At 36.9% G+C, this 27,881-nt stretch overlaps 1 protein-coding gene across 1 annotated transcript; it reads right to left on the reverse strand.

Moving 5' to 3' along the window:
- Positions 1–1,271: 1,271 nt before the first annotated feature.
- On the reverse strand, positions 1,272–27,849 carry LOC124641470 (GMP reductase 1-like). The gene is made up of 8 exons (XM_047179539.1): positions 27,656–27,849; positions 13,204–13,323; positions 9,222–9,312; positions 8,305–8,471; positions 4,682–4,747; positions 4,079–4,201; positions 1,857–2,073; positions 1,272–1,559 (listed from the first exon to the last, which is right to left on the reverse strand). The coding sequence occupies exons 1-8, from the start codon at positions 27,740–27,742 to the stop codon at positions 1,390–1,392; spliced, it is 1,041 nt and encodes a 346-aa protein (XP_047035495.1). The 5' UTR covers positions 27,743–27,849; the 3' UTR covers positions 1,272–1,389.
- Positions 27,850–27,881: the final 32 nt, after the last annotated feature.

Consider the following 27,881-nt stretch of genomic DNA (forward strand, 5'->3'; position numbering starts at 1 on the left):
CTTAAGTGTTTGAGTCCTGAGTAATAGCACCGTAGTCCGTACTAACGTAATATAGTAAACAAACAAAAAAATGCGTCCTTCCATACATTTATTCCTGTAATATTCTTCAACAATCACAAATTCGCGTAAGTATATAATTTATCTAAAATTGAACTATTACATCTATTCAAAAGCTGATTATTTCGTTTTGATCGTGTCTCCTATCTAAGAGATTAATATTAGAGCACCAGAAAATTGATTGTGTATTTAAGCTATGTATTGTTAAGTTTAGAATTATGTATGAACTGACTTAAGCATTAAGTGCACGCCTCGACAAAGTTCTGCCTCGATGTAAAGTTCTGCCTCGATGTAAAGTACTGCCTCAAGCCAAAGTATGCCTCCGTGGGAGCAACAAGTATTCAGATGAAACTATGTGTATAATGACTCTAAAAAACAGTGTTTAAATATCTCATATCAGTCTTGCTGATCACGAGGCCAATTTAAACCACAAGGAAATATAGTTTGCAGAAAGACGAGAACATTTTATTTAAGCTCTTTTTTGAGGCACGAATAGTATCCTTTCCGCATTTAGTTCATGAGTTTCTAGTTCGATTGAATTTCTAGTTTAACAAAGTGATTATTTAATTTCTTAAGTATATTCTTAAGTAGAGAAAAACTGCTTCTTGTTGAAGTATATGACCAGACCAAAGTACATTGACCAATTGAAGGCTACGCTTGTGCCTCGAGTAAAGCAATATTAAAAAGACAAGGCCTCGAGATGAGAAAAATAAGCCTTAAGCTATTAAAGGTAATCAATTTGTCAATGTTCTTCGGTAGTGCAATGTTTAGGTGAAAATAATTTTCTAAATTAAGTAAGACGTGATTTTTCATAGCGACTTTCTCTTAAGTCTCAACATCAATATTAAGTAATAAAATCATGACGCAGTGGCGTTGTGACGTAACTAAGTTCCTCTGTTTAAAATACAAATCTTTACAAACAGCAAACGAATGATTTTAAAGTCTTTGAAGTGGATAAAGACATTTTAAGAACAATAAAATTGAACATGGAATACATTGTCCTTCTATCATCAAAATTGTGATATCAAGAACTTAGTTATTTCGCAACATCACTATCACATGTACTCCACATACAAAATCTATACCATCAAAATTATCATAGTCAGATCTCATTTCGCAGAAAGATCTTACTATCCCACAGAAATTCCAACTATTCTATACAGCCGTTACTATCACACTGGGATACAACTAACTATCCCAATGGGATACAACTTATCCCACTGTGACAGAACGACCTATCCCGCTGGGATATAACCGACTATCCCATCGTGACAGAACTAGCTATCCCAGTGTGATATACTATCCTGATGATGTACAATCCTATACGTATACTTAGGAGAAGGTGTCATTGACCTGCCTGCAGCACCTGATGAAGGTGGCTCTTCGCGGCAGTTCCCGTAGATGCGCGGCACCTACGTACGTGCAGGCGGATCGGAGGCCGCCTAGGATGTCCTTCACTGTTGCACCTACGTCACCTCTGTATTCTACCTCTACTGTTTTACCTGGAAAAGGAGCATCGAAAGTTGGTTATTGAATCTGTTATTAACTTTCCAAAAAGAGGTTATACCTATTTATTTACTTCTGGTGGTATTCACAACATAGACACATTTACTCATTACTTATTTTGAAGAATTAAGATTACAACATAAGCCAAAAAAGCGGAGCGGGATGGAAAAAGAGTGGACATAAGACAGAATGTTTGAATAAAGAAATCCTATTGGTTGTTTCAAAACTTCTCCGCTCCGATCCACTTTGGTACATCAGAACTCTAGACTTGTCTAGTAAAAATACCCCTTTACCTTCCGAAGACCGATACTCCGCAATGCCCCCCGAATGCTTCTGCATGGCAGTAGACGAAGACATGCCGTAGAACAGCTTAACCTTCCTGCCATCAGGATGGGTGACCACGTCGCCGCCGCACTGGTCGTGTCCCGCGAACATACCACCCGCCATTACAAAGTCTGCACCAGCACCAAACGCTTTGGCCACGTCACCAGGACAGGTGCAACCGCCGTCCTGAAATTTGGCATAGCAGGCGTTAAAAATTGATATACTTCTAGCACAAATAATAATTGTTGGCATCAGATTAAAAAGAAGTCTTCAGTAACTTCTAGAATTTTACCTTTATATTGTTCGGGTTCGGTTCCCCGGTAACTGGGTCGAGGAGGTCAGATAAGCAGTTGATTCTTGTAAGCCAGCCCCCACATAGTTGGGACAAGGCTAGGCAGATGATGATCTACCGTATACCGGCTGTGCAGTGATCTGCAGGTTTAATGACCTAATAAGCCGGCATGACAGCCTCTGCCGTGAATTACTATACCATTCTGATTAACATATACAATGTGTCCCGGGGATAAGCGACCGCCCGAAATTTTTTGAATATTTGTACAAAATTAAGGATAATTTCCTTTATATTTGGGACTTACCGCCTTTGGTTTTTTTTTAATGATTTTTTGTAAATACTGTGACGTGCTGCAGTTTTTTTAAGATATTTCCTAAGTTTTTACATCTTTTTAAATTCTTTTTTCTTTATTGACTAGCCGACATCATAGTTTATCAATTAAAATTATCAAACATAACAAAAATGTAATAAAACATTTATTAGAAAAAAAAGAACATAAAAATTCAAAGAAAATAACGCCTTTTTTTCAGTTTTTTCAAAATAAGTCCAATAAATGCCCCCTTAATATCACTTTCTTTTAATTTATTAATAAACTACATGATATTTCCTACAATAGCTCACAACAATGTTTGCTGTTATTTCAAACAAATGCAAAAATACAGTCAGTTGAAATTTGAAAAAAAAGAGCAAAGCCTGTTATTATAGTTCGGCCATTCAGAGAATGCGTTCCTGACACGTCGCGATTGAACTGACGACGTAACTTTGCAATGGCGTTGCAGTTACGATAAAAATATTTTTGCTGGTTGTTTACCGTTTTAACAATTGAGGAGCATTAAAACAACATTATTATATCAATAATCAATGAATGTTATAATTTTGTGCCAAACTGAGTGTCAAATAACTTGGTAAACAATATTTTTCTAAATCTATACTGCGCTATTACAAGGTTATGTCAGCGGTTTATATTTTGTAGTGCTGTGCTAAAAATAACAGGCAAGTATCGTAATCTGTTCTTATACAGTTATAATATAAAATAATACGTTTTGATTTTCTTTTTAAGAATTGGAAAATAATGGACTATAAGACTTAATTATAACGTTTATGAAATATAAAAATAAAACTATGACCAAACCGCATTTTTATACTTAGATTAAAAATGGTAACCCCAAATGGCGTTATGGGCCGCCATTTTGTGACGCTAAAACAGTCGTCCGTTGTCGTTTCGTGCGCATAGACCACGTTTTTCAAGTGTTTTCGATCTGTTTTTATTTGATTACCCGGCTTTTGTTAGACCGAGATATCAGGATTGATTCTGTTATTGATAATAATATAATTATACATGTAGGCGAAGATGATGATGAAGACACCACCTCCTCAAGCAAATCGGAGTCTGATTAATATTCTGTTCGCACATTCAATTCAATGTACTTGTAACAAAGAATAAATAAAACAATTTTATTATATGAATATTACCTTTTTTTGGTTTCCACTTAAATAACTAAAATATAAAACAAATGATTCCGCCAATTTAAAACGAAAATAATCTTAAAATAATGCGGCGGTTCATTTTGAAGGAACGGTAACGAACTCAGTGTTATGTTGTGCCCATCACTAGTCGTGACTAACTGATAGGTGTCAGGAACGCATTCTCTGAACGGCCGAAGTATAACAGGCCTGACTATAAAATTTTTTTAATGATTTTTTTCAAAAATATAAATGAAATTATCCTTAATTTTGTACAAATATTCAAAAAATTTCGGGCGGTCACTTATCCCCGGGACACATTGTATAATAAGTACATCTATCATTGATTCATCTGTGGCATGCCCCTAAGAATCCTTATTAAAAGCCAGAAAAGTATGTAAGGATGTCAGACAGACAATCTATGTAATCACTTACCGATATTATATGTCCCTTGAGTCCGTGCGCTGCGTCCGCGCATTCGATGACAGCCGACAGCTGCGGGTAACCCACACCTGTCTTAATGCGAGTCGTACAAACTGAACCGGGGCCGATGCCCACCTGAAAAAAGAACCCACCTGAGAAACATAAACATGACATTGAATGCTTGGCAGCCATTACGGGTAGTCAAAAGCCAGTAAGTCTGACACCAGTCTAACCAAAGGGGTATAGGGTTGCCCGGGTAACTGGGTTGAGGAGGTCAGTTAGGGCAGTCGCTCCTTGTAAGCCACTGGTACGCAGCTGTATTCGGTTAGACATGAAGAAGAGTTTATGTACACAGTTATGCACAGAACACACACAAGATAAATAGAACAAATAGTACAAAGGCACAGCTCAGAAATCTCTTCCAGCAGGCCCGTTACGGGAAGGTTAGAATAAAAAAGAGATACAGAGAGACTGTGTAAAAAGAAAAGAAGACGTAAGCAATATATATTCACTAAAGCTTATTTTTCTTTCTCTTCAGAATTTCATAGATTACAGATAATAAAATTACAGTTATCTTGGAAACCATGAAATTAGAGAACAAAACGATTGGCGTACCTTGATAATATCAGCACCAGACAGAATCAGTTCTTCCACCATCTCACCGGTCACTACATTGCCAGCCTGGAAATACAACATCATGGGAATATACAGTAGAATTCATATATAACGACTTCGCTTATAACAACCAATCGGTTTTAGCGACGATAATCTTTACTCAACTTAGGTTTTGTATATAGGTACTAAGACAATATAACCGTTTAGTGCGACTCCGGTTTAAGCGACCAACTGCTTATAGCGACCAATATTTATTATAATACTTCCGGTTAAAACGACACACGCGCAATGTTTTGTTTACCTACGCACTCGCACCCCCGCCCCGCGTTCGTATCGTTTAAACCTTCCCTGGACCTCTACAAACATTCTAAAACCAAAATAAGCCAAATCGGTCCAGCCATTCCGGAGTTTTAGTCCGACTAACGAACAGCAATTCATTTTTAGGGTTCCGTACCTCAAAAGGAAAAAACGGAACCCTTATAGGATCACTTTGTTGTCCGTCTGTCTGTCTGTCTGTCTGTCTGTCTGTCTGTCTGTCTGTCTGTCAAGACCCTTTATCTCAAGAACGCGTGGACGTATCAAGCTGAAATTCACATGAAATACTCAGGTCTATTGTCCCTTTAAGCTGTGAAAATATCAAACTTCTAAGCCAAGCCAATCAAAAGATACAGCCGATTATGTCTATATTTTCAACAAATTTTCGACACTCGCAAAGGAATCAAAACCTACAGGATACTTCCCGTAAACTCAGAGTCTTGAAATTTGGCATGAAGCATTGTCATATAATGCAAATATAGGAAAAATTACGAAAATCTCATTTTTTTTAGTTATATAATGTAAAAAAAAATATTTTAATAAAATGAAACTTACTACCTTATTTCTCACAAACGAATAAAGGTATCAAATTGAAATTTATACCAAATACCTAGGTCTATTGTCCCTTTAAGCAGTGAAAAAATCAAACTTCTAAGTTAACGCGATCAAAAGATACAGTAGTTATACCGACACCTTAGACGAATTTCCGTCACACGCTAGGGAATCAAAACCTACAAGGTACTTCCCGTGAACTCAGAATCTTGAAATTCGGCAAGAAGCACCGTTATATAGTACAGATAAAGGAAAAATTGCGAAAATGATAAATTTGAAGTTACATAAAATATTATCAAATCAAATCAAATATTTTCCTCATTTCAATGGGGAATTTAAACGACCAAGTTTGACGGATTTGATAAAACATTTCTTTGTAGTAAAAGAGTATACTCGCCGTTTATTTCCATTATCAGGTCAGGATCTGATGATGGAAATCCTGAGAAATTGAGGGCAACTATCAGAAATTGTAGGCATGCATAGGATTAAAACTTGATTCTCAGATGTATGTCTGGTGATTTTATCAAACAGTGAAGGTTTAGAGCTTACCTGATGATGGAGACGTGAGAAAGTCGAGAGTACTCCTCAACGGTATGTTTTAGTAACGTCGTGTTTGGGTTTATCTTATTCGTTTTGACGAGAACTTTTCACAAAAGTTAAAAATAAAAACTTTTTACAAAAAAAAAAAACAACTTCTAAAACCAACAAGAAAACTGTTTATATGCATCGGTCTAGATCTCGGTGGTTAAATAAATATAGATGCATTCTCTAGACACCGACTTCTAGACCGATGCACCTATCATCTTTTTAATTTCTTTCTTGCTTTTGTTTTCTTGTTGCTTTTTTATATGTTTGAAGTTGGATTTGTTTGTAAAATGCTACAAAATAAAATAAAGCCGACTTTATAAAACAAAGAAAAGGACAGAATCACACTTTTGTCAAGGCTCTAGAAACGTAAAGCCAGCAGCCCCGAATCCTACACTCTAGCAGTCGTTGTTACAATTCGACAGTTACAAGTCGTCAGGCAGTTTCGAAAAAAACCTGAAACTGGGGCTCGTTAGGTGATTAATCCCTCAAAAATAAAAGATCCCATTAGTACTGAATTCTCATCACCTAAAATAAAATAAGCTCCAACACAAGGTTACGTTATAAATTGTAAAGGAGTTCCCATAACTATATCTGATCTTTGCTATCGATCTCACAATGGCAGTCAAACTTATCTATGTGGAAAGTCTTCGCCAATACGAATAAAATAAGCTCAAACACGTGGTAGTTGCAACATACCGTTCAGGAGTTCCCTCGACTCTCTGTAGTCTCCATTATCAAATCAGCTAAAAACCTTCACTGTTTACCATTACCCTCAAAAATACACTCACATATCTGGTTTTGACTCGATACGTGCCTACAATATTCAAGAGTTGCCCTCGATTTCTCAGGGTTTCCAGATCCTCATCAGATCCTGGTCATCCGAATTGACATCCTTCTTCTTTATGAAAAGTCTTTAACAATAAAAACTAGCATTGCAACCTGTACAATCCTCTGAAACTGCTTGTCTTTTATATTTTTCAAACGATCCTGGACATTCGTCTCCATGGAATTTTGATAAAATATTTATATTCAAAGAAACGTCATACCATTGTCCACGATTTAAAACTACTTTGATTCATGTCCGCCAGTTTTTGCAAAATAGGTCAGATATGCCCAATGACCTTAATTAGCTATTTTCAATCAGATTTCTGAATGATGACTACAAAATGTTGTATATAAATAACTTTTACAAGGTACTGGCCTACTATTTTAGTTATATTATTAAATAAAAAATATTAACTATTTTGGTCTCACAAAATAATCATAACTATGATTGTTCTAAACTGAACGGTTGGCGCGAGACTCACTTTTTATCTATACAGGATTTGTACGGAACCCTCGCTGCGCGAGTCCGACTCGCACTTGGCCGGTTTATTATATATAAGAAGACTAGCTGACCCAACAAACTTAGTATCGTTTAAACCTTCCCTGGACCTCTAAGAACATTTTAAAACCAAAATAAGCCAAATCGGTCCAGCCATTCTCGAGTTTTAGTGAGACTAATGAGCATCAATTCATTTTTATATATAAGAAGATAATAATATGTATTCGTAAGTTATGTATGTATGTACAAGTTAAGTTATGTACTTAAGAAATAATTTGTCCGTTTTGTGCGTCGTCCGGTTAGTACGACATAGTATCGTCGGTCCCTTGAAGGTCGTTATATCTGGATTCTACTGTATTAGGAAAATGAATTAAATATATTCAGAAAAAAAGCTAATTGCTCTCAGTGTGGCAAACCATAAAACGAAGATGGTCACCCATCCACGAAAGGACCGCGCCAAGCGTTGCTTAGCTTTTATGACCGATCGATCCGTGCGGCTTTGATTTAGTCACGAGCTTTGATTTTCCCATCTTTACAAACAACAACTGAAAAAGCAACATCTGAGGAAACAAATTCACAGCTCTATTGAAACTGATTATATACTTTAAAAATTCCAGAGCAAAAAACATCAATGACAAAATTATATACTACTAGCTTCCGCCCGCCGCTTCGCCCGCGTCAAGTTCTGTTTAAGAGAACTCTTCAAAAGTCCGGGATAAAAACTATCCTTCGTTCTTTCTCAAGGTCAACTCTATCGCTGTACCAAATACTTAGTAAAGCGTAACATACAGACAGACAGAGTTACTTTCGCATTTATAATATTAGTAGGGATTCCATTACTTACAATAATAGTATGCGTAGGGAAGGCAGCCCTAACTTTGCGGACGTACTCGACAAAATGCTGCGAGTACCCATTGGCCACGTCGAGGCATATGAACTTCAGATCTTTCACCGTGTTCAAGATCTCTGTGAGACGCTCGAAGTCTGCTTCTGCTGTGCCTGAGCTGGCAGCTGGGAGAAGGAAAAAAATGAGGTTTTTAGGAAATTATGCTGCTCTAGCAAAATTCAGACCTTCGCAATTTTGTAGTGTACGTGGACTTAACACAACGGATCACCGATTCGACTGATTATATTATGCAGTTACTTGCTCGTGCATTAATGACAGCGGACCATAGCTACATATCCCCACATACATTCTCATATTTACATTATATTCTCATTTGAGTTCTCTACATTCTCTCTAGTCGTAAAATGATCTGGCGATGACAGGAAAGGGATAAAGCAATTCCTAACATTCCAGATCTAGGCATCCTTACGTTTTAATTAAGGAAACAATATTTTCTGAATGTGCAATTTGTATAACGTATATGGATATTGCACTAGCCAGCTAAACTCGGATCTATTGGTATGTTTACCCAGCTTATTACCCCTTTCCCCAATACCCGTTTACCCAGATACCTATAAGTGGAAACAGTTTATTTACAGGATACCATCTTTACTAGCTAATTACCCCTTTTCCTTCTCATCTCAATCAATCCTAAGGTTGTCTGGAAGATATCGCTCTTAGCGATAAGACCGCCCATTATGTCACCTACTTTAACTAGTTTAAGATCAACAATGTAAAATTGGTGTACCTAATAAAGAATATCTATCTATCTATCTACCCCCTTTCCCCAATACCAGTTTACCCAGATTAGGGGAAGTAGTCTATTTACAGAATACCAAGTTAACCTCCCCTTGCATTTGGTTTTATTAACTTACCCATTTGTTCTAAGCATTGTGGATGTTCCGTAGCGAATTTCTTCCACTCATCAATGGTGTAGTATTTGTGAATACACGTGAACAGACCGTGCTGGAAAAGAAAAAAACAACATTGATTAGTTTTCTTTAAAAAGAGGCATCATGCCCGCGTAATATGCACAGGTACAGTCAACTTCAGGTCAGTGGTAACAGGTTTATAGGAAAATCGTACTTATTACTATTGAGATAAGGTGCATGACAGTTACCACTGATGTGCAGTCTACCGTACCTAATAATAATTAGATACAATTTATAGCTAGCAATATTAGATAATATATAATTTTTGAAATCGGACCAGTACTTTCTGAGATAAGCGAGGTCAAAAAAAAAAACTTCAGCTAACATAGTACCAACTTATTTGTATAGACATTCACGGGAAACCCCTTCTATCACTTATGAGTTAAAAGCACATCCTATTCATTGTTACAATAGGTACCTAAATGAACATATAAAACATTGTAACCCACTGTTTATTTAACACAACCCTTCATCCGCTGATTTTGCCATCCGGTATGCCATTCATCATTTTTCAAACACCCACACATACATACCGACTACGCGCACACAAATAAAATAATGGACTATACAGTAGCCATTCATTAGTTTGCGCTTAATCATTTTGATTTACACTGCGTTATGAGAAACTACACTCACACATACATGACTCACACACACACTTGTAGCGGCATGAATAAATATTAATATTTAGATAGCTTTGACATCACTTGAGCATTGCAGAGTAAGGGTGAGTGCACAAAGTTGAACTTGCTGGAAATTGTACCACTGCACGGAATAGGAGGAATTAAAAGAAAACTTAATATCGGGAATTGGTACATGAATGTATAACATCAACATATTTTTACGAGCCTTTTCCCAAACTATGCTTTCTTCTTGATAAAGATGTTCAAAAAGACAGACAGGACCCACCATTTAACGTGCCTTGCGAAACACAGTGGGACTTATCATGTCAAGATGCTCATCCATCCAAGAACTGACCGAGCATTGCTTAACCTTAAGATCGACGGACCCGTACTCTTTAGACTTGATACTCATCAGAATCAGAAAACCTAATATGTTTATTTAATTGCGTCCCACATGGCAAGCCCATGGTAATATATTACTAACACATAGTGTGGGTATGCGTGCACGCCTTTACAATGGCAATCATACAGCTAATGTTCCCAGAAGCGTGTCTATCTAGGCACGTGTTACGCTCGTCATGACAAAGTGACATCTACCTAATACTCGTCTAATGCAAATGTATGACACACTGAGTGTTAACAGCGATTTTACCAGCGTCTAATGGATACTGCCCGTACCGGGATAAAATGTAGCCTATGTTATTCGGGAAAAGAGTGTAGCTTTCGTACAGAGAAAGAATTTCAGTACTTTCGGAGCCCATTGGGTGAAATTGAAAAGAAGAAAATCTTCTTTTTTAAATGCCTTTGATTGCAAAATTTTCATCAAAATTCAGCTAGTAATTTTTGCGTAAAAGAGGAACAAACTTCAATACATATACACTTTCGCGTTTATGTTCGTAAAAAATTCGTTTTACTTGCACTACTTATAACTCAAGAACGGCTGTACCCTTTAAGCCGTGGAGAGGTATTTTAGACCCCGATAGATAGTCATAGGCAGTCGCTTCTTGTAAAGCACTGGTACTCAGCTGAACCCGGTTAGACTGGAAGCCGACCCCAACATAGTTTGTGAAAAAGGCTCGGAGGATGATGTATTTTAGACCCCGGGACAAGGATATAGGATAGTTTTAGTCACGATCCGGCTACGAGAAGCTGATATCGCGGGCGCAGAACATAGTATTTACATAGTTATTATACATATAAATATGCAAAATAATACAGTAGGATGTATGACAAATTACATTACCACAGGCTATTGTATCATGCATTTTATTGCGCTTATCTTTATTGGATGAAGATAATGTATAAATAATATCGATAAACGACTAATGGTATAGGTAATCCGTTAAATAAAAGTTACGGCTATTAGAAATTGTGATAATGCATAATATACTACTATAAGTTCGGCCATTCAGAGAATGCGTTCCTGACACGTCGCGATTGAACTGACGACGTAACTTTGCAATGGCGTTGCAGTTACGATAAAAATATTTTTGCTGGTTGTTTACCGTTTTAACAATTGAGGAGCATTAAAACAACATTATTATATCAATAATCAATGAATGTTATAATTTTGTGCCAAACTGAGTGTCAAATAACTTGGTAAACAATATTTTTCTAAATCTATACTGCGCTATTACAAGGTTATGTCAGCGGTTTATATTTTGTAGTGCTGTGCTAAAAATAACAGGCAAGTATCGTAATCTGTTCTTATACAGTTATAATATAAAATAATACGTTTTGATTTTCTTTTTAAGAATTGGAAAATAATGGACTATAAGACTTAATTATAACGTTTATGAAATATAAAAATAAAACTATGACCAAACCGCATTTTTATACTTAGATTAAAAATGGTAACCCCAAATGGCGTTATGGGCCGCCATTTTGTGACGCTAAAACAGTCGTCCGTTGTCGTTTCGTGCGCATAGACCACGTTTTTCAAGTGTTTTCGATCTGTTTTTATTTGATTACCCGGCTTTTGTTAGACCGAGATATCAGGATTGATTCTGTTATTGATAATAATATAATTATACATGTAGGCGAAGATGATGATGAAGACACCACCTCCTCAAGCAAATCGGAGTCTGATTAATATTCTGTTCGCACATTCAATTCAATGTACTTGTAACAAAGAATAAATAAAACAATTTTATTATATGAATATTACCTTTTTTTGGTTTCCACTTAAATAACTAAAATATAAAACAAATGATTCCGCCAATTTAAAACGAAAATAATCTTAAAATAATGCGGCGGTTCATTTTGAAGGAACGGTAACGAACTCAGTGTTATGTTGTGCCCATCACTAGTCGTGACTAACTGATAGGTGTCAGGAACGCATTCTCTGAACGGCCGAAGTATAGTGATTCTAATTGTCTGCATTTTAGATTACCAATAATTGTTAATCTAGTAGGTAGCCATAACTTTTTTGAAACGTATTTTTTATGTTAACATAATATAAAAAAATGCCTGAGATATAACACAAAAAATATTAACATATAACACATATAGTATACGCCACGTCTATGTATTTGTAGGTACAGTCAACTTCAGGTCAGTGGTGGTTTTATCGAAAAATCGTACTTATTACTATTGAGTGAGTTACCACTGATGTGCAGTCTACCGTGCTTTAAAGTGACGTACCACAAAATTAAGTCGTGTTGATCTTCGTTGAGAGAAAATAAAAAAATACAATGTTTCCTTTTTAGGAGTTATCTAAAAGACGAACTAATGCCATGCTTATTGTGTGAGAATCACGTGATTGCAGTTGATATGCACGAGCAGACGGTCGATATCTTATGTTATAAATAAATAAATAATTATTATCATTGCATTTACCTTGCAGTCTACCTCGCATTTGTAACTTTATCAGCTTACTATCGTTATGTAATCTGCCTAGCCTTTTCCCAACTATGTTGGCGTCGGCTTAAAGTCTAAACAGATGCAGCTGAGTACCAGTGTTTTACAATGAGTGACTGCCTATCTGATCTCTTCAACCAACCCCGTGGTAAGACTAAGGTTATTCTTACCGAATAGTTTGTGGATTAGCGCTCTGGCCACGAAATAAGGAAAGATGAGCGGAGATGCCATAAAAATATGAGATTGGCAGTAGAAAATACACAATCAATCACTATATTGATACCTATATAAAAAGAGGTGTACATACATACGTGTGTTTGTGATATTGAATGGAGTAATCTCTGGATCTACTGAACCAATTTTAAAATTATTTCGCCAATAAACAGTTACGAAAAAGTGGCTGGTCGGCAAATTATCCTTCTAAAAACTTAAATTATGGTTACCTTGGATAGTTCTCTAGCCATTTCGAAGGTGCCTACGGTGTCCATGTTGCTTGCCATGACTGGGACACCCTTGTAGGTCTGTCCCGAATTGCGGAATGTGATCTCTCTGTACAAATCCACCTGAAACAAATGAAAACGCGATAAGTATCACAAATTGAGTGAAATTAGTACTAATATGTAGTAGTAGTAATATGTAGTAGTAGTATGTCAGAATGCCTTCTTGTAGGTCAAATACCTATGTACGGTGGTCATGACCAAAACAATTGAACCAACGAGGTGTTCGGGTTCTTTGAGACATCTGTCAACGATTTGTGGTGTAACAAAAAGGTCAGACGACCTTATAAAGGTCGCCTCCAACAGTGGAGATCTAAGGGGGAGGCCTATGTTCAGCAGTGGACGTCCTATGGCTGAGATGATGATGATGATGATGATGAAAAAGTGGTCGCATCCCAAGGAAGCGAATAACGGCGAAGACAGTAACGTTCCTCGTCCACAGCACACTCACATTTTTTACTTTTTTAGATGTTCCCTTATGGCTTGTCATTTTGTTCCCCATGCTTGTTATTCACATTAAATAAACCGAATACGTAACTAGCTATACGTCCTTGATATAAAATTTCAAGAATCTCAAACTATCTAGCAGTATTGTTCAACGCATTACTTGGCATACCGCCCAAACTAAAGTTACGTCATGAGAGAGAGAATTTCAATTCGCGTATCACTTTCTTAGTCGAAATACTTTTGTAGAATACTGAAAAATTGTAAAGAAAAAGGCTGAGTTGGTTTGCTTGGGTCTTTATCAAAATTTATTTATAAATATTGTAACTATTATGTAGTTTATCAGTTGTGTTAGCACCCATAACACAAGTTAATTAACAACTTACCATGGGGCTAACCGACCGTGTGTGAAAAGGTGTCCCGACATTATTATTTATTTATTATTTTTTGTGGCATTTATGAAAGGAGATGAAAATTTATCGGAGCAGCAAGATAACTGTTATATTTAGACGGTGTAGAGAAAATGTAAATAGAGACATCGTATATCTATCGTCGATATATCTGAAAAGTTTGCTGTTTAAAAGCACTGATCTCAGGCACGGCTGGTCCGATTTTAAAACTTATTTCGTTGTTAGATAGTCCATTTACGTATCGAGTTGGGGTCCGCTGCATAAACCACTGGCAAAATCTAGTGTTATCGAATTAATAAACATTGGTACAGTTAATGTTATGACAAATACTCAGCATTATCCTAAAATTTTGACAATTATTTGAGTGGTGCAGTTTATCAATGAATTGACTACGGCAAACTTTACCTGACATCTCTACTGGCATAATAATATGGAGAATAAAATGAGTAGCAGAGATGTCACCGCGCAAAATCTCGGTACGGGAAGAAGTTCCCCTGGGACGCGAGTGAAACCGCGGGAAGAGCTAGTATGGTATACAAGGTGTTGATTTGCATTTGTGCCATAGTTCAGGAGGAGGGCATACAATACGTAAATAATCGATTGGAATTACAGTAGATGGGAAATAACTAATATGCACTGCTTTTTTTGTCATTGTAATGTCGTGGTATTTCCAAAGTAATCCAATTTTATGAATGAAATTTATGAGTGATCGTTGCGTATGCTTTGTGTTTGCGTTTGTGTGAGGGTGCAGCACGGTTTTAATGCCAGTAACATACGCGCCAAGTTTAAATAAGGCTAGATGACATTTATGGAATTCCGAAAAAAAATTAAAGAAAAAAAATTACGTACCAAATTTTTTATTGATTTGGGTCGAGAATCATTAGCATAATTATCTCCTTGAATATGGCACGGATGCAAATCAACAGCTTGTATGTGCCAGAAGGTAACATACATAAATAAAATTATACCTAGTCTTAATATTCTATGTTGTTGGCTAGCGAAATAAATGACAGAGATGGCATTTTGATTTTTTTTTACAAATATTTTAATAATTTCTCTTTTTAGGATTTAGCAAAAATTAATTCCCACTTGGTTTTTAGAAAAACCTTCGTTTTCTTAAATATTTTGAAGGCTCACATAAGTACCTAGTTGACTTCTTAGCCACTACCACATCTGACAAATCCACTTATTCGCCACTCTTAAAGCATGACTCGACTCAGTCTAAGTACCCTCTTGGATTGCCGTCAGTAAGTCGTCAAGTGTCGTCTGAGTGACATCTTAAAGACAGTGAAGTTCCTGAACACGTTAACGACAGGTTTTAATATCACATAAAGGACATTTTATGACTTCCATGCCAGTGTATAACTTTTAAAGAGGTGCTGTTGAGTTTTATGTCTTTCACACTCATTCGAAATGCTTAGGACATCTTCTATACTAATATAATAAACAGGAATCATTTATTGTTTGTTTGTACCCTAAAGGCTCCGAAATTACTGAACTGATTTGAAAAATTCCTTCATTGGTGGAAAGCTACACTCTTACCGAGTGACATCCTAACTAATATTATAAATGAGAAAGTAACTCTGTCTGTCTGTCTGTCTGTCTTTTCTTCACGCCTAAACTACTGAATCGATTTGTGTGAAATTTGGTACAGATATAGTTTGAAACTTGAGAAAGGACATAGGATAGTTTTTATTACAAAAAAAAATATAAAAATAAAATTTATTCCGGACATATAGCGCCACCTATTGGTCAAACCAAAAATCTACCGGAAGTTACTATTCCACGCGAAAGAAGTCGCGGGCAATAGCTTATAATTTATACCGGTACGGGCAGTGGTTCCCACGGGACGCGGGTGAAACCGCGAGAAAACATTATATTGGGAAGCGAGTTAATCTTGTAAGCTTCTAACAACAGGTTTTGTCCCGGGGGATCTATCATCACCAGGATAAAAAGTGGCCTATATACTGTCTGCAAAGTATAGGTTGCTTTTGGGGGCTGTCTTTTGTTTTGACGTTCAAAAAGTGCTGATTTTCAGCCTATTTTGAATAAATGACTTTTGATTTTGTTTTTTTTTTGTTTTTGACCAACTGCTTTCTTCTGAGATCAACATAAACTGTGGTTTGATGGTTTTAGCGAGATGAATAAAAATGAAGGTGTACCAGTAGATTGTAAATTATTATCATTTACAACAATGATTTATCTTATCTATTTAAATTTGTATCTAATAATATAGATGACAGATAGATAATTAAAATGCATATAAATAACTTAGGAGGGTCACTGGTGTAGTAATATCTGCAGAATATCTGTGTTATAAATTACAATTAAGTATTATAGTTATCATGCGTGATCATTAGCTGTAGAGTTCTCTTATTCTCTACCATCTCTACATACATATTTATCACCTTTTAGAATTCTTAAACTTTTGCAAAAAGCATGTAGGTATTTCAGGAATATATGTCACCGGAAAATACTCTAAAACCATTAAGTTTATAAACCTAGGAAAATCATTAACTTTCATAGGATTCCAAACGCGAGATAAATTGTATCATTTTACGCCTATGTTTTCTTAAATTGATAGACTTATTAAAGTCACGCGTAAAATAATAAGTAAGCAAGTTTATTTTCCTAGGTTAATCATCATCTCCAGAGCCTTTTCCCAAAAATATGTTGGGGTCGGTTTCCAGTCTAATCGGATGCAGCTGAGTACCAGTTTTTTACAAGGAGCGTCTGCCTATCTGACCTCCTCAACGCAGTTACCCGGGCAACCCAATTTCCTAGATAAATATTATTTCCAAATACCTATAGAAGAGCCGCTCAAGCGTTGCAGAACATAATTAGCGGAACACAAATAACCCATTACTCCCACGTGCAAGTTAACATGACATGATCGATAAAGCCGTGTGACGTCACAACGTGAACTAAGTCACACCATAAGCGTATGGCGGCTATAAATTCCTATAACGTACGGTCAGCAAGCAAAGATTTGCTAATGCTAAATGTAACACATAGTAGTACTATTATATACTAATCTATATATATAAAAATGAATTGCTGTTCGTTAGTCTCGCTAAAACTCGAGAACGGCTGGGCCGATTGAGCTGATTTTAGTTTTAAAATGTTTGTCATAGTCCAGGGTAGGTGTAAACGGTGAGCAAATAAGGAAAAAAAATTGCGAGTAAGATTCCCGGGACGGGAGTGATTAGACAAAAACCAACTTACGGAATGCCGCAGAACCACAAAAGTAAAGTACTAGGACAGCATAATTCACCTTAGTAAAGTATACCAATAACGAAATTTCGATGCAACTGCTCACCATGTACCAGGGTAGCATAACTTATATGAGTATACCAATACCAAGTGTAGGTAGACGCTACTGCTCACCATGTACCAGAGCGGCAAAAAATACACCGGGCGCGGGTAATACCGCGGGGAACGGCTCGTAATATATAATAAAGGCACCGAAACTACTGATCCGATTTGAAATTTCTAATTGAAGTTTGTTTCAGGAAATAACTAGTACTATAGTATATATATACTATAGTACTATACTATATTTTTTTATAGCAGGATTAGGAAAAATATTTGACATGATGAAGAGCTATTTTTTATCCAGATGCGCGAAGTTCTCATTTAGTTTCCTGAACGATTTCAAAAGCAATGGAACTTATTTAATGTTTGGTGCATAGATAGTCTAAACTAAAAGGATGTAGGCTACATTTTACCCATGTGCGGGAATTAGTTCAAACAGGACACTAGTACCAAGTACTAGTACCAGTAGTAGATGACTCATTCAAATAAAAATTACACTCCGTTATCTTCAGACAAAAATTTCAGAAATTACAGCAGAAAGTATTAGTTAGATAATACCTACGTACGAAAAGATAAAAGAAATCGGTGCAAAGCGGATATTTTCAGTCGAGTCGGTTACGGACGAAATATCGAGGCCAAGGCGTTCAGACAGACGGACAACCACGGGAGACTAATTTAATACGGTTTCCTATCAACTGTAATGTGTCCTCCCACGGAGTAAGGAAATATGAGCAGAGAAGCCATAAGCCATAGGTAATATTGGTAGGTCAGGCGCCTTCTGCTAGGTCAAATTCGTACGGAGGACATGACCAAAATGATGAGTTACGAGTGAACTAACGTGGCGTTCGGGTTCATTGGGACTTCAGTCAAAAATTTTAAGTGTTCCCAAAGAAGGCGTATTTGGGCGAAAACAGTAGCGTTCCTCCGCTCACCCGCATTTTGGCGCGCTACGGCGCACAGTGGATCCAAATTGAAAAATAGTGGACATAGGCAACAAAGTTCCAATATCGATTCGATATTTTTTTATGTGATTCTTCATGATATTCCAGACAACTTTTACTCTTGTGAAATTTCTTCTAAAGTTGATCGTTTGTCTGAAAAAAAATAAATTAGATTTTTTTGTATGGAGCGAATCACGTTTATTTTTTTTCTTCAATTGTACGAATATGTTAGGTCTGTGGCGTGAGTATATGATACCTAGGGTCATTCTCTATCCAAGAAAAAATATATCAGCGCCGGCCATCTGCAGCCGCGCGAGTAATCATTCGGTAAAAAAATAATATTTTCTATGACGTTTTTTGCCTTTTAAGATCAATTCAAAGTATATTTTCTGTCTCACTTGGCTGTTTTCACCTTATTTTTGGTTAAATATATAGTTTTAATGGCATATAGGTACTCACAACTAGTAATTCTAGCAGAGGTTTTGTTATTATTGCATGTTATCGGTGGCACCTGGATTGTGATTGATGACTCATTTGTTTGTGCGCTCGTCTAAGCGCATAACTAATTAGTCATCGAAAAATGCTCGTCTCTGATTGGCTGTAATTTTTTTTACTACTTGCTACCTGTAAAATAAATATTATTTGTCAAATATAGGTGAAATAGTTTGAGTTTTTATGGGCAAGACGTTGATAATCATTATCTACATAATCTAGCGTATAGTATAAGTTATCGTACGTATGATCGAAAGAAAATTGTGAAATTATTGTAGCCCTGAAAAGGGCTGTTTGTCATACCAGCTCCGATGGGCTTTTGTGGGAACAGTCCAGAGCCAGATCACTTTATTTCTTATTCCAGAAGTGGGTCCGGCAAATTTTCGGACTCTGCTAGGAGGCATTCTTCTTCCTCCATAATCTCGCTATCACAGGGAGGCTCGGTAGTCTGTAACAACTGAATTGCTTCAGGCAACAACTCACCATGAACCTGTTTCGTTATTTTAGGCCTTATGTAGGATATGTCCTTATGTAGGACGATGCTTATCATGACTACTGATGAATCACCGAACCCTGTGGCTGTGTTTGACGTTTTCTGTTTATAGTTACTCTGCGACGAAGAACCATCAAGCCCCCATTTCCAGGTCAACTGAATTCTTCATTTTGAGACCTATCAACAGAATTCACATCTAGTAAAATCCTCTCCACAGTGTGGTCCAATAACGCTTGCAATTTAATTTGAGCTCCTTTTTCGGTAATCTCCATACTCTCTTGTGGTGAATAACATCTTTTCTTGGCATTTACTAGCTTTGGATAAGATGGAAAGGCAGCACAGTTTTCTTCTTTCAGAAATTTTCGAAGAGCTAAGTACTTCCATCTCGAGAGCGCAAGTGAGGTATAAAGAGCTAAGCACTTATCTTCAGAGACGGTACTTAGGCTCTGCTTTTTGAATAGTCGCTCGTGTACTTGGGATAGCGTTTCTGGATTACTGGAAAGGTATTCGACTACTTTTGCCAGATTCGTTTTGCCGTTGTTTTCTTTTGTTAAGTACCAGTGCTGCAACTCTTCCTCTGAATTTTCTTCTACTATGGAAGTAGAACGTCTTTTTTTTTTGCTTATTACTTAAGTCTTCGAACGGTTTTCTGTGCTCCTTTTCTGTAGATGTTCCCGCTTCCGTAGTACATACCGCAAGATTAGGAACATGGGAATTCACATCCACTGGCTCAGATAAGTCTGTGTCCGAAAAGCCCAACTCACTTCTCAGGTCAACACTGTCACAAACAGGCCAGTTGATATTTTTTTCCAACCAATTGCGATTATTTATACGATTCATAAAAGTTTTTTGGCTTCTACTTGACTCTATCCATTTTTATTTAGACTTACACAAAAAAGTCGACAGAACTCCTTGATTAGGTTTTTGTCTTCTTCAGAAACTGTGGTATTCAAAACAGAAATTATACTTTCATATAGAAACATATAATTTTTCAGATCACCACCACTTCTTAATTTCACAAAAAGATCTAGGTTGATACAAAATCCAGCCATAGTTCTAATGTAAATATTAAAATAAAAGTATTTCACCGTGTTCACAAATAAGCGACAAGAGCGATACTAGAGGGTCATAGTAAATGTCTTTGTATTTATAGTCAGTGTTAATTACTCAAGTAGTGAACATATTAACATGACTAGCAGGTAGTAAAAAAAATACAGCCAATCAGAGACGAGCATTTTTCGATGACTAATTAGTTATGCGCTTAGACGAGCGCACAAACAAATGAGTCATCAATCACAATCCAGGTGCCACCGATAACATGCAATAATAACAAAACCTCTGCTAGAATTACTAGTTGTGAGTACCTATGTGCCATTAAAACTATATATTTAACCAAAAATAAGGTGAAAACAGCCAAGTGAGACAGAAAATATACTTTGAATTGATCTTAAAAAGCAAAAAACGTCATAGAAAATATTATTTTTTTACCGAATGATTACTCGCGCGGCTGCAGATGGCCGGCGCTGATATATTTTTTCTTGGATAGAGAATGACCCTAGGTATCATATACTCACGCCACAGACCTAACATATTCGTACAATTAAAGAAAAAAAATAAACGTGATTCGCTCCATACAAAAAAATCTAATTTATTTTTTTTCAGACAAACGATCAACTTTAGAAGAAATTTCACAAGAGTAAAAGTTGTCTGGAATATCATGAAGAATCACATAAAAAAATATCGAATCGATATTGGAACTTTGTTGCCTATGTCCACTATTTTTCAATTTGGATCCACTGTGCGGCGCTACTTTCTTAGGTGATTTTCTGTTATGGCACCTCTGCTAATCATTTTGCTATCTAGGTGTCCTCAAACCGATTATCGGCCACGCCAGCTGTTCTCTTACAACGAGATCAGCATGCTGCGCAAGACATATTACCTCTATAGTGCGCAGACACAGGTGCACTCACTATTTCTACACTCTCATAGCCCGATGGAGAGGTAATTCGACACGAATACAATATAACTTGAATCGATATTGTGTACCATCCCCTGTATCGCTTCAGGTACTAAATTATATGCCCTTGACCTTCGTGTCTTTGCACCAATCGGTATAAATTGCACTTGCCTTGAAAATATTGGTAATAACAAAACTTAACAGCTGAAACAATGTGCCATTTCGAAATGGTCATTCCGAATACTCTATCTATCTATGGATTTGCCGAAAGGCCGTTACAGTATATGTTAGGTTAGGATAGAAGCAGAATTCGTTCGTTTGTTTTAAACGCTAAGGGAAAGCAAAGAGGGCAATATTTAAAATAACTTTATATCATGGTGTTCATTCATGTTTCCTAGATATCATATGTATCAGCGAAACTCGGTCTGTCGGCGATCACGCCAAAGAAAAAACCTATTTAAATATTCTGTACCTACACGGTTACATTTGCAGCCGAATAAAAGTCACTGGTAGTCTACTATACTTATAAATTAGTCGAGAACTATTCCAATTTCCTCTCAAATATTTACAAAAAAAAAAGCCATTAACTTTCCGATCGATTCAGACAACGCCATCAATAACGTTTTGTTTACCAACATAATTACGTTCCGCAGTCAGACAGTTGACATATCTGGCATAAACAGGAACGGAACTTTGGCAGCATTTCAAACGAGGAATATTGCATAATTAGAATCTGGGGCGCCATCACTTGATACCATTTTGTATATGTGTATCAGGAACCAAGTTGTAGATAAGGTAATGAGTAGCTCTTTAAGATTTAAGAGACTTAAGTATTGGCCGATAGTTAGCTCGATGTTAGGCTGAAAATTTCGATGATAATTGCGAATCCAATCGAACTTTTTTGTCGGTCTGAATCCGGTCTATGTATACTATTATCATAAAGCTGAAAAGTGGATTCGTTTAAAAAACAAACAAACATACAAACTCTGTCACAAACTACTGAACAGTTTTGAAAAAAAAAAACTGTGTTTAATAGCCCATTTATCGAGGAAAGCTATACCTAATCTCCATTTATTCAGTTGCGCGGAGTAGTACTCAATGTTCATGTGTATTGTAATTTTTAATATTTTAACAGACTTTTCTTGCTGACTGTTTGTTATCCAGCTAGTCTTTTCATCAAATACCCATAAAGCAGGGCTATAAAATACCGTGACGTCTTACCTTGTCACGGTGTCGTGACGAAACATAGTTAACCTTGCCTATTGTAGAGGTATCTACGTATTACTTATAGAAAAAATGTCCCTTCCAAACTGTGGAATGCGTAACGTATGGGAAGATAATTATATTATACTGTCTTCCGCCCGCGGTTTCTTGGTCATTCCTACTCATAGATAAAAAGGAAAGGTCCATATGTTATCCTGATATGGGCGATTCTCTGTAAGCTCGTAAACGGCTGTCCGGACCGATTTTTTCAATAAATAGTTTAATTCTTATTTAAAAAATCACATTTTATGAAACTTTAACTCTGCAGATTCATGGGCCCTTTGTTTTTATAACCATAATTACTTTAATTTTTTTTCTAAACGTTATAGAAGCTCTAAAAATACAGTCCCCTGGCTGTCCCTTTCACACCTAGAAATGCGATTTCCGAAAAACTTAATGAAACTACATTCACTTGGCAGTTAATATCACAAACAAAAATAATGAAATTATATTATTTTCGTAAAACGAGCACTCATTACAACTTTATTCATTTTAATAAGCTCCTGTAAACTTTGTCCTGAGAATTTTAATACAGTCCTCTGCCAAAAAATTAAATCAATATTAAAAAAAAATTATAATATTTTACAATCGTTTTATTAGTGCAACGAAATGCAATTGTTGTGAAGTTGGCAAACTTGTCAAATGCGGTAACGATACGCCATTTTGTTTATTGTTAGAGCGTCATTTGTGAGGTGAACAAGCGTTTGGACTGCTACCACACACAGGCCTCTGGTAAATAATTGTATGTAATTTAATTACTTAAATTATCTCTATTTATAGTTAATTGTTACATTATTTGTGCCTTAATTGATCGGTAGGTTCTTAAAAAACTATAAGACATCGGTTTCATAAATATTGTGAAATCTAACTGAAATACACAGTCCTCTGGCAACAGTCCTTTGCCAAAAAAACGCAGCAGGGGACTGTTTAGCAAAACAGGGGACTGTGTATTTTGCGTATTGCTTTAATAGTTTTCATGAATTATTTGTGTAAATTTATTCGCTAGTCTCTTTTATTAATTTAAGAATCAAACTGTCATTGCATCGCATTGTTTTGTCCTTTATGAACTTGAATTATATTACACAGGCTGATCGAACGCACGTGATATGGCTCCTAAAAAGAAGAAGCTATCCGGAGAGGAATTACTACAAAAAAAGAGAGAAGCAGAGCGGCGGGAGCGACTGCCCTATCTGACCTCCACAACCCAGTTACCCGTGGAACCGGCTTTTTTTAACGACGCTAAAAATCATCAAATGACCCCTCCCGCTGCGGGTCAGAAGCGATGAGGGAGTGTCAGACTTTTATTGACTAAAAATCCTTCGTGTGCCGTCGTAGGCCTTTTATGTACCAGGGCCGTGGTAACTCTTTCATACAATTCCGCAGCCCCAGCAGGCCTACGCCCTGCTGGGCCTCGCTAGGGTTGCTGACATCAACTTGAGGAGCGCGTGGAACTACGCACGCCACCGACACGGGCCGGTTGTCTAAAAAGAACGACGAACCATCTGAACTCATCGCCCACAGACCCACGCCTATGGTGGCCGGGAGTCGTCTCGTACAACCCGGCGCCCGTGGTGACTACCTGGTCCAGCCGGGATGAGAGGTGCGAACTCTCTGTCGTTGCGCCGCCTACTTCTCGAGCATGACTGTTTCGCAGAAGGAGTCGACGGCATCCCATTCCTCTCGCCCCGGACCATGGCATGAACCAGGGCCGGACGCCCTCGACGAGGACCCGGCGGTGCCCTTCCCATGCAGGGTACTCCTGGACTGTGAGGTCCACCGTGTCCTCGAAGCTGTCCGCACAGTGGTGACACCAGGGCGTGGCGCCCTGGTGTCACAACCGACCGACCAATTCGATGCAGATACCTCCCAAAACAACCGTGTCCGCTAAGGATCTGCGTCATGCGGTAAATGAAGGCGCCGTGGCTCCTCCCGAACCACTCCTCAAAGAGGGGACTTACCGCCACTATGGTAGCGTGCCCTAACCCAGTACCCCTTAGTTCGACTGGTGTTAGACTTACTGGCTTCTGATTACCCGTAACAACTGCCAAGGATGTTCAATTTCAGCCGAGACCTACAGTCTAACGTGCCATCCGAAACAGATCACTGGTCTAAGATATTATTAGAAAGTACATACAGAAAAGTTGCATTGGTACTTGCCTGACATGGAATCGAAGCCGCGCCCTCATAATTGACAGGTTGGTTCTTTACCCACTAGGCCCACCACGACATTTTCGCCGGCGACGTCATTAGTAAGCAGTTGAAAGAAATGCGTTGTCAAACCAAACGCTCAAAATGGCAATACACGTCTTTGTATGGTTCACAGCAACATAGACATGAAGCTCAGCGCTCTTCATACTGCTAACATATTAACTTACAACAATGACCAGGAGTTGCTGGAAGATCTATGTTACGACCGGTATAATGAGGATTGTTTGGCGAGATCGTGTCATGCTTGCGGTAATAAAAACCCGAAATATATGGCTTTTGATAATAGAAAAGTAATAAAATGTGGATTTCTGTTCACATTCAAAACAGTCCCCTGATGTCTCAAACAGTCCCCTGTCATGATTTTTTGGAAAATCGCTAATAACTCGGAAAATAGGTACAAATTCAGTGGGCCTCCTTGTCTAACTAAATAAATAGTTAATTTTCTTTGGCATAGGACTAGGTTTTTTGTCAAATTTAAAAAAAAATTGCCAGGACAGAAATTGTATGGAGCTGAACGAGCTTACAGAGAATCGCCCATATATAAGCTGCAATACTGCCAAGTTTCATCAAAATCCGTCCATTATTTTTTGCATGAAAGAGGAATAAACATCAATACTGACAAGCGACTCCAACATAGGAAAAAGCTAGACAAATAAGTAAAAAAAAATACTTTATAATCACAAAGTTATTAGTAAAGACCAGATGATGATAACTGGAGTGACGAAGCTTTTGCCTTTAACTTAACAATTTATCAGTAGAAATATATGAAACCATTAATCAAAAACCAATAAAGGGTCTGACGGAATTCACGTCAGCGTGTCGTGACGAACCATAGTAAATTACCATGGTAGGTACCCGTGACTATGGGCAGACGGAATTAGAAATGTTACATTATTGTTGATAGATCGACTCTCTTTGATGTTTTTTTAGCATGACGAACATTAAGGGATATATGTATATTGTTTTGTTTTTTCCATGTGAGTGATTAGAATTTGGGGTCGAATTGGAAGTTAGTTATTTTACATACCATACAACAGTTTTACAAACTATTTTATTTTTATTTAGTCTTATAAAAATTCATACTGACACCGAAAACAATATTTATTAGACTTGTCAAGTGGTAGCCAGAAGTAGATTAATTAAGAAACATCAAATTACATTCCTGGATTGGTTATTTATTCTAGGTATATGTTTGTCTTCCAATATAATAAAGGAGAAAAATTTGTTTGTTTGTAAGGCTCCTGACATTACGAAATATAATATACACGATTTAATGCTCTAAATTGAATGACAACTTAAATGCTGGTGTGGAGCCGTGCTGTTGCGGTGCCGCTATAATGTGCCATAACCATTAGGCTCCGAAACTTCTGACACGTTTAAAAAAAAAACTGTTGGGAAACTAACTAGGTATTCAAAATAATTCTAGTTCATACATTTGGACCTATGTTATATAAATCTAAAGAGATTGTTTATTTCAACGCGCTTATCTCAGGAAGTACCTACTGGACCGATTAGAAAAAATATTTCAGTGATAGTTAGCCCATTTATCGAGGAAGGCTATAGACATTTTTTATAAAGGCATCTTATACGGGTGAGCGTAGTATTTCAAACGGGACGCGGGTGAAACCACTGGTGGAAGCTTGTAATGCAATATACTTACATAGGTATATTATGTAGAGCCAAATAGACATCCGTTAAATTGAAATACCATTACCAACTGACAACTTTTATCCTTTCCTTTGATTCGAGTTACAAAAAGATTTTTAATCGACGAGATCCAAATGGTCATTCTACCCCGGTAAAACCTCACCCTATTTATTCGATAGAATAGAATATCTAAAATGAACCTTCCTACATTCAAATTAGGGATGTATTTTGTGTGCACCTTTTGATGTTTTGCGTTTCAAAGGGGTCGGGGTTCGTTACGAATCTGACACTCAAAGTGCAATAGAGCGATATTTTTTCTTTGAAGTATACAGATTCCTGGTGTACCTAGGTTTTTTCCATCCCAGATAAGTCACTGCGTAGATATATTTAGAAATATGAAAGAATGGGTTTTTTGTACTCTATTTTACTTTATTTTATTTCTCAAAATTCTTCTCTTCACGTCGTATAGGTGTTTAAAATAAAGACTTCGTCAGTCTGTCTCCTACGATAGCTTATCTAATTAAAAATACTGGTTTCGTTAATTGAAACATGAATTCCGATATTCAGAATAGCTGAAAGTATAAAAACTGAAAGTAGTTCTAACTCCGTTTATTGTTCGAATACAATACTAAAGTCACCCATCCATAAAATAACAACGACAGCCGTTGCTTAACCTTGCAACAGAACATTACCGGTTTGAAGCAGTTACTCTTGATATCAAACAGACACAATCTAACTCAAGATTCCGCATTACTGCACCGTAAACAATGCAATAAAGTTAATTGTCTTGCAATTGCAACATATTATTATAACGACTTGATCAATTACGATTAATTCTTCACTGCTTCATATAAAACCTCATCCTTCTTACAGCTGATTAAAAAACAAATAAAACCTTCGTCGATATTTTTTTTATTCTAAAAAAAGTTTGAAAGTGCCTGTCTGTTCACTAAATAGGCTTTACGTCAATCACTATGGAGTATTTACTCAAGGTTACTGAAAGTTTCTGAAATAGATACCTGAAGCGCCAAACAGCTGCGTCTAGGTAAATTTTATTTTATTGAATACAAAATAACTTATTTCTGTCTGATTAAAAATAATACGTAGTAAAATAATTGAATAAATTTTCCGAGTAACCAAAAATAATTTTCACACACCTATAGGCATTTTCCGCAAAACCTTGATCATCTAACGTTTCAGAAAATTAAAAAGTAAAAGTGCCACTTACGTCATTTCTGCTGCGCAGAGTACTGCGTTTTGGTCGCAATAACACATCTTTGAAGTCTAATTTAACTTCGTTTATAATATTAGGCATTTTTCACTTAACACAAATGTCTTTTTTACGTAAAATATATTTACTGAGCGATTCTGACGGCCGCGCGTTCCTTCCCGCGCGCTGTATCGACTGCCTGATGCAAGCGGTGTTGCTACACATATAAACTATTTTACCCCAC

This window comes from Helicoverpa zea, chromosome 22, assembly GCF_022581195.2.
Source record: "Helicoverpa zea isolate HzStark_Cry1AcR chromosome 22, ilHelZeax1.1, whole genome shotgun sequence".
NCBI lineage: Eukaryota > Metazoa > Arthropoda > Insecta > Lepidoptera > Noctuidae > Helicoverpa > Helicoverpa zea.

What these genes read in the sequence shown, in the direction of transcription:
- LOC124641470 (XM_047179539.1), bottom strand. Translation starts at nt 27,742, where the DNA reads ATGCCTAATATTATAAACGAAGTTAAATTAGACTTCAAAGATGTGTTA. An exon ending in ACAATGCTTAGAACAAATGG is followed by an intron (nt 8,472 to 9,221) that starts GTAAGTTAATAA and finishes TCCTTCTCCCAG; the next exon opens with CTGCCAGCTCAGGCACAGCA. An exon ending in GGAGTATCGGTCTTCGGAAG is followed by an intron (nt 1,560 to 1,856) that starts GTAAAGGGGTAT and finishes CTCCTTTTCCAG; the next exon opens with GTAAAACAGTAGAGGTAGAA.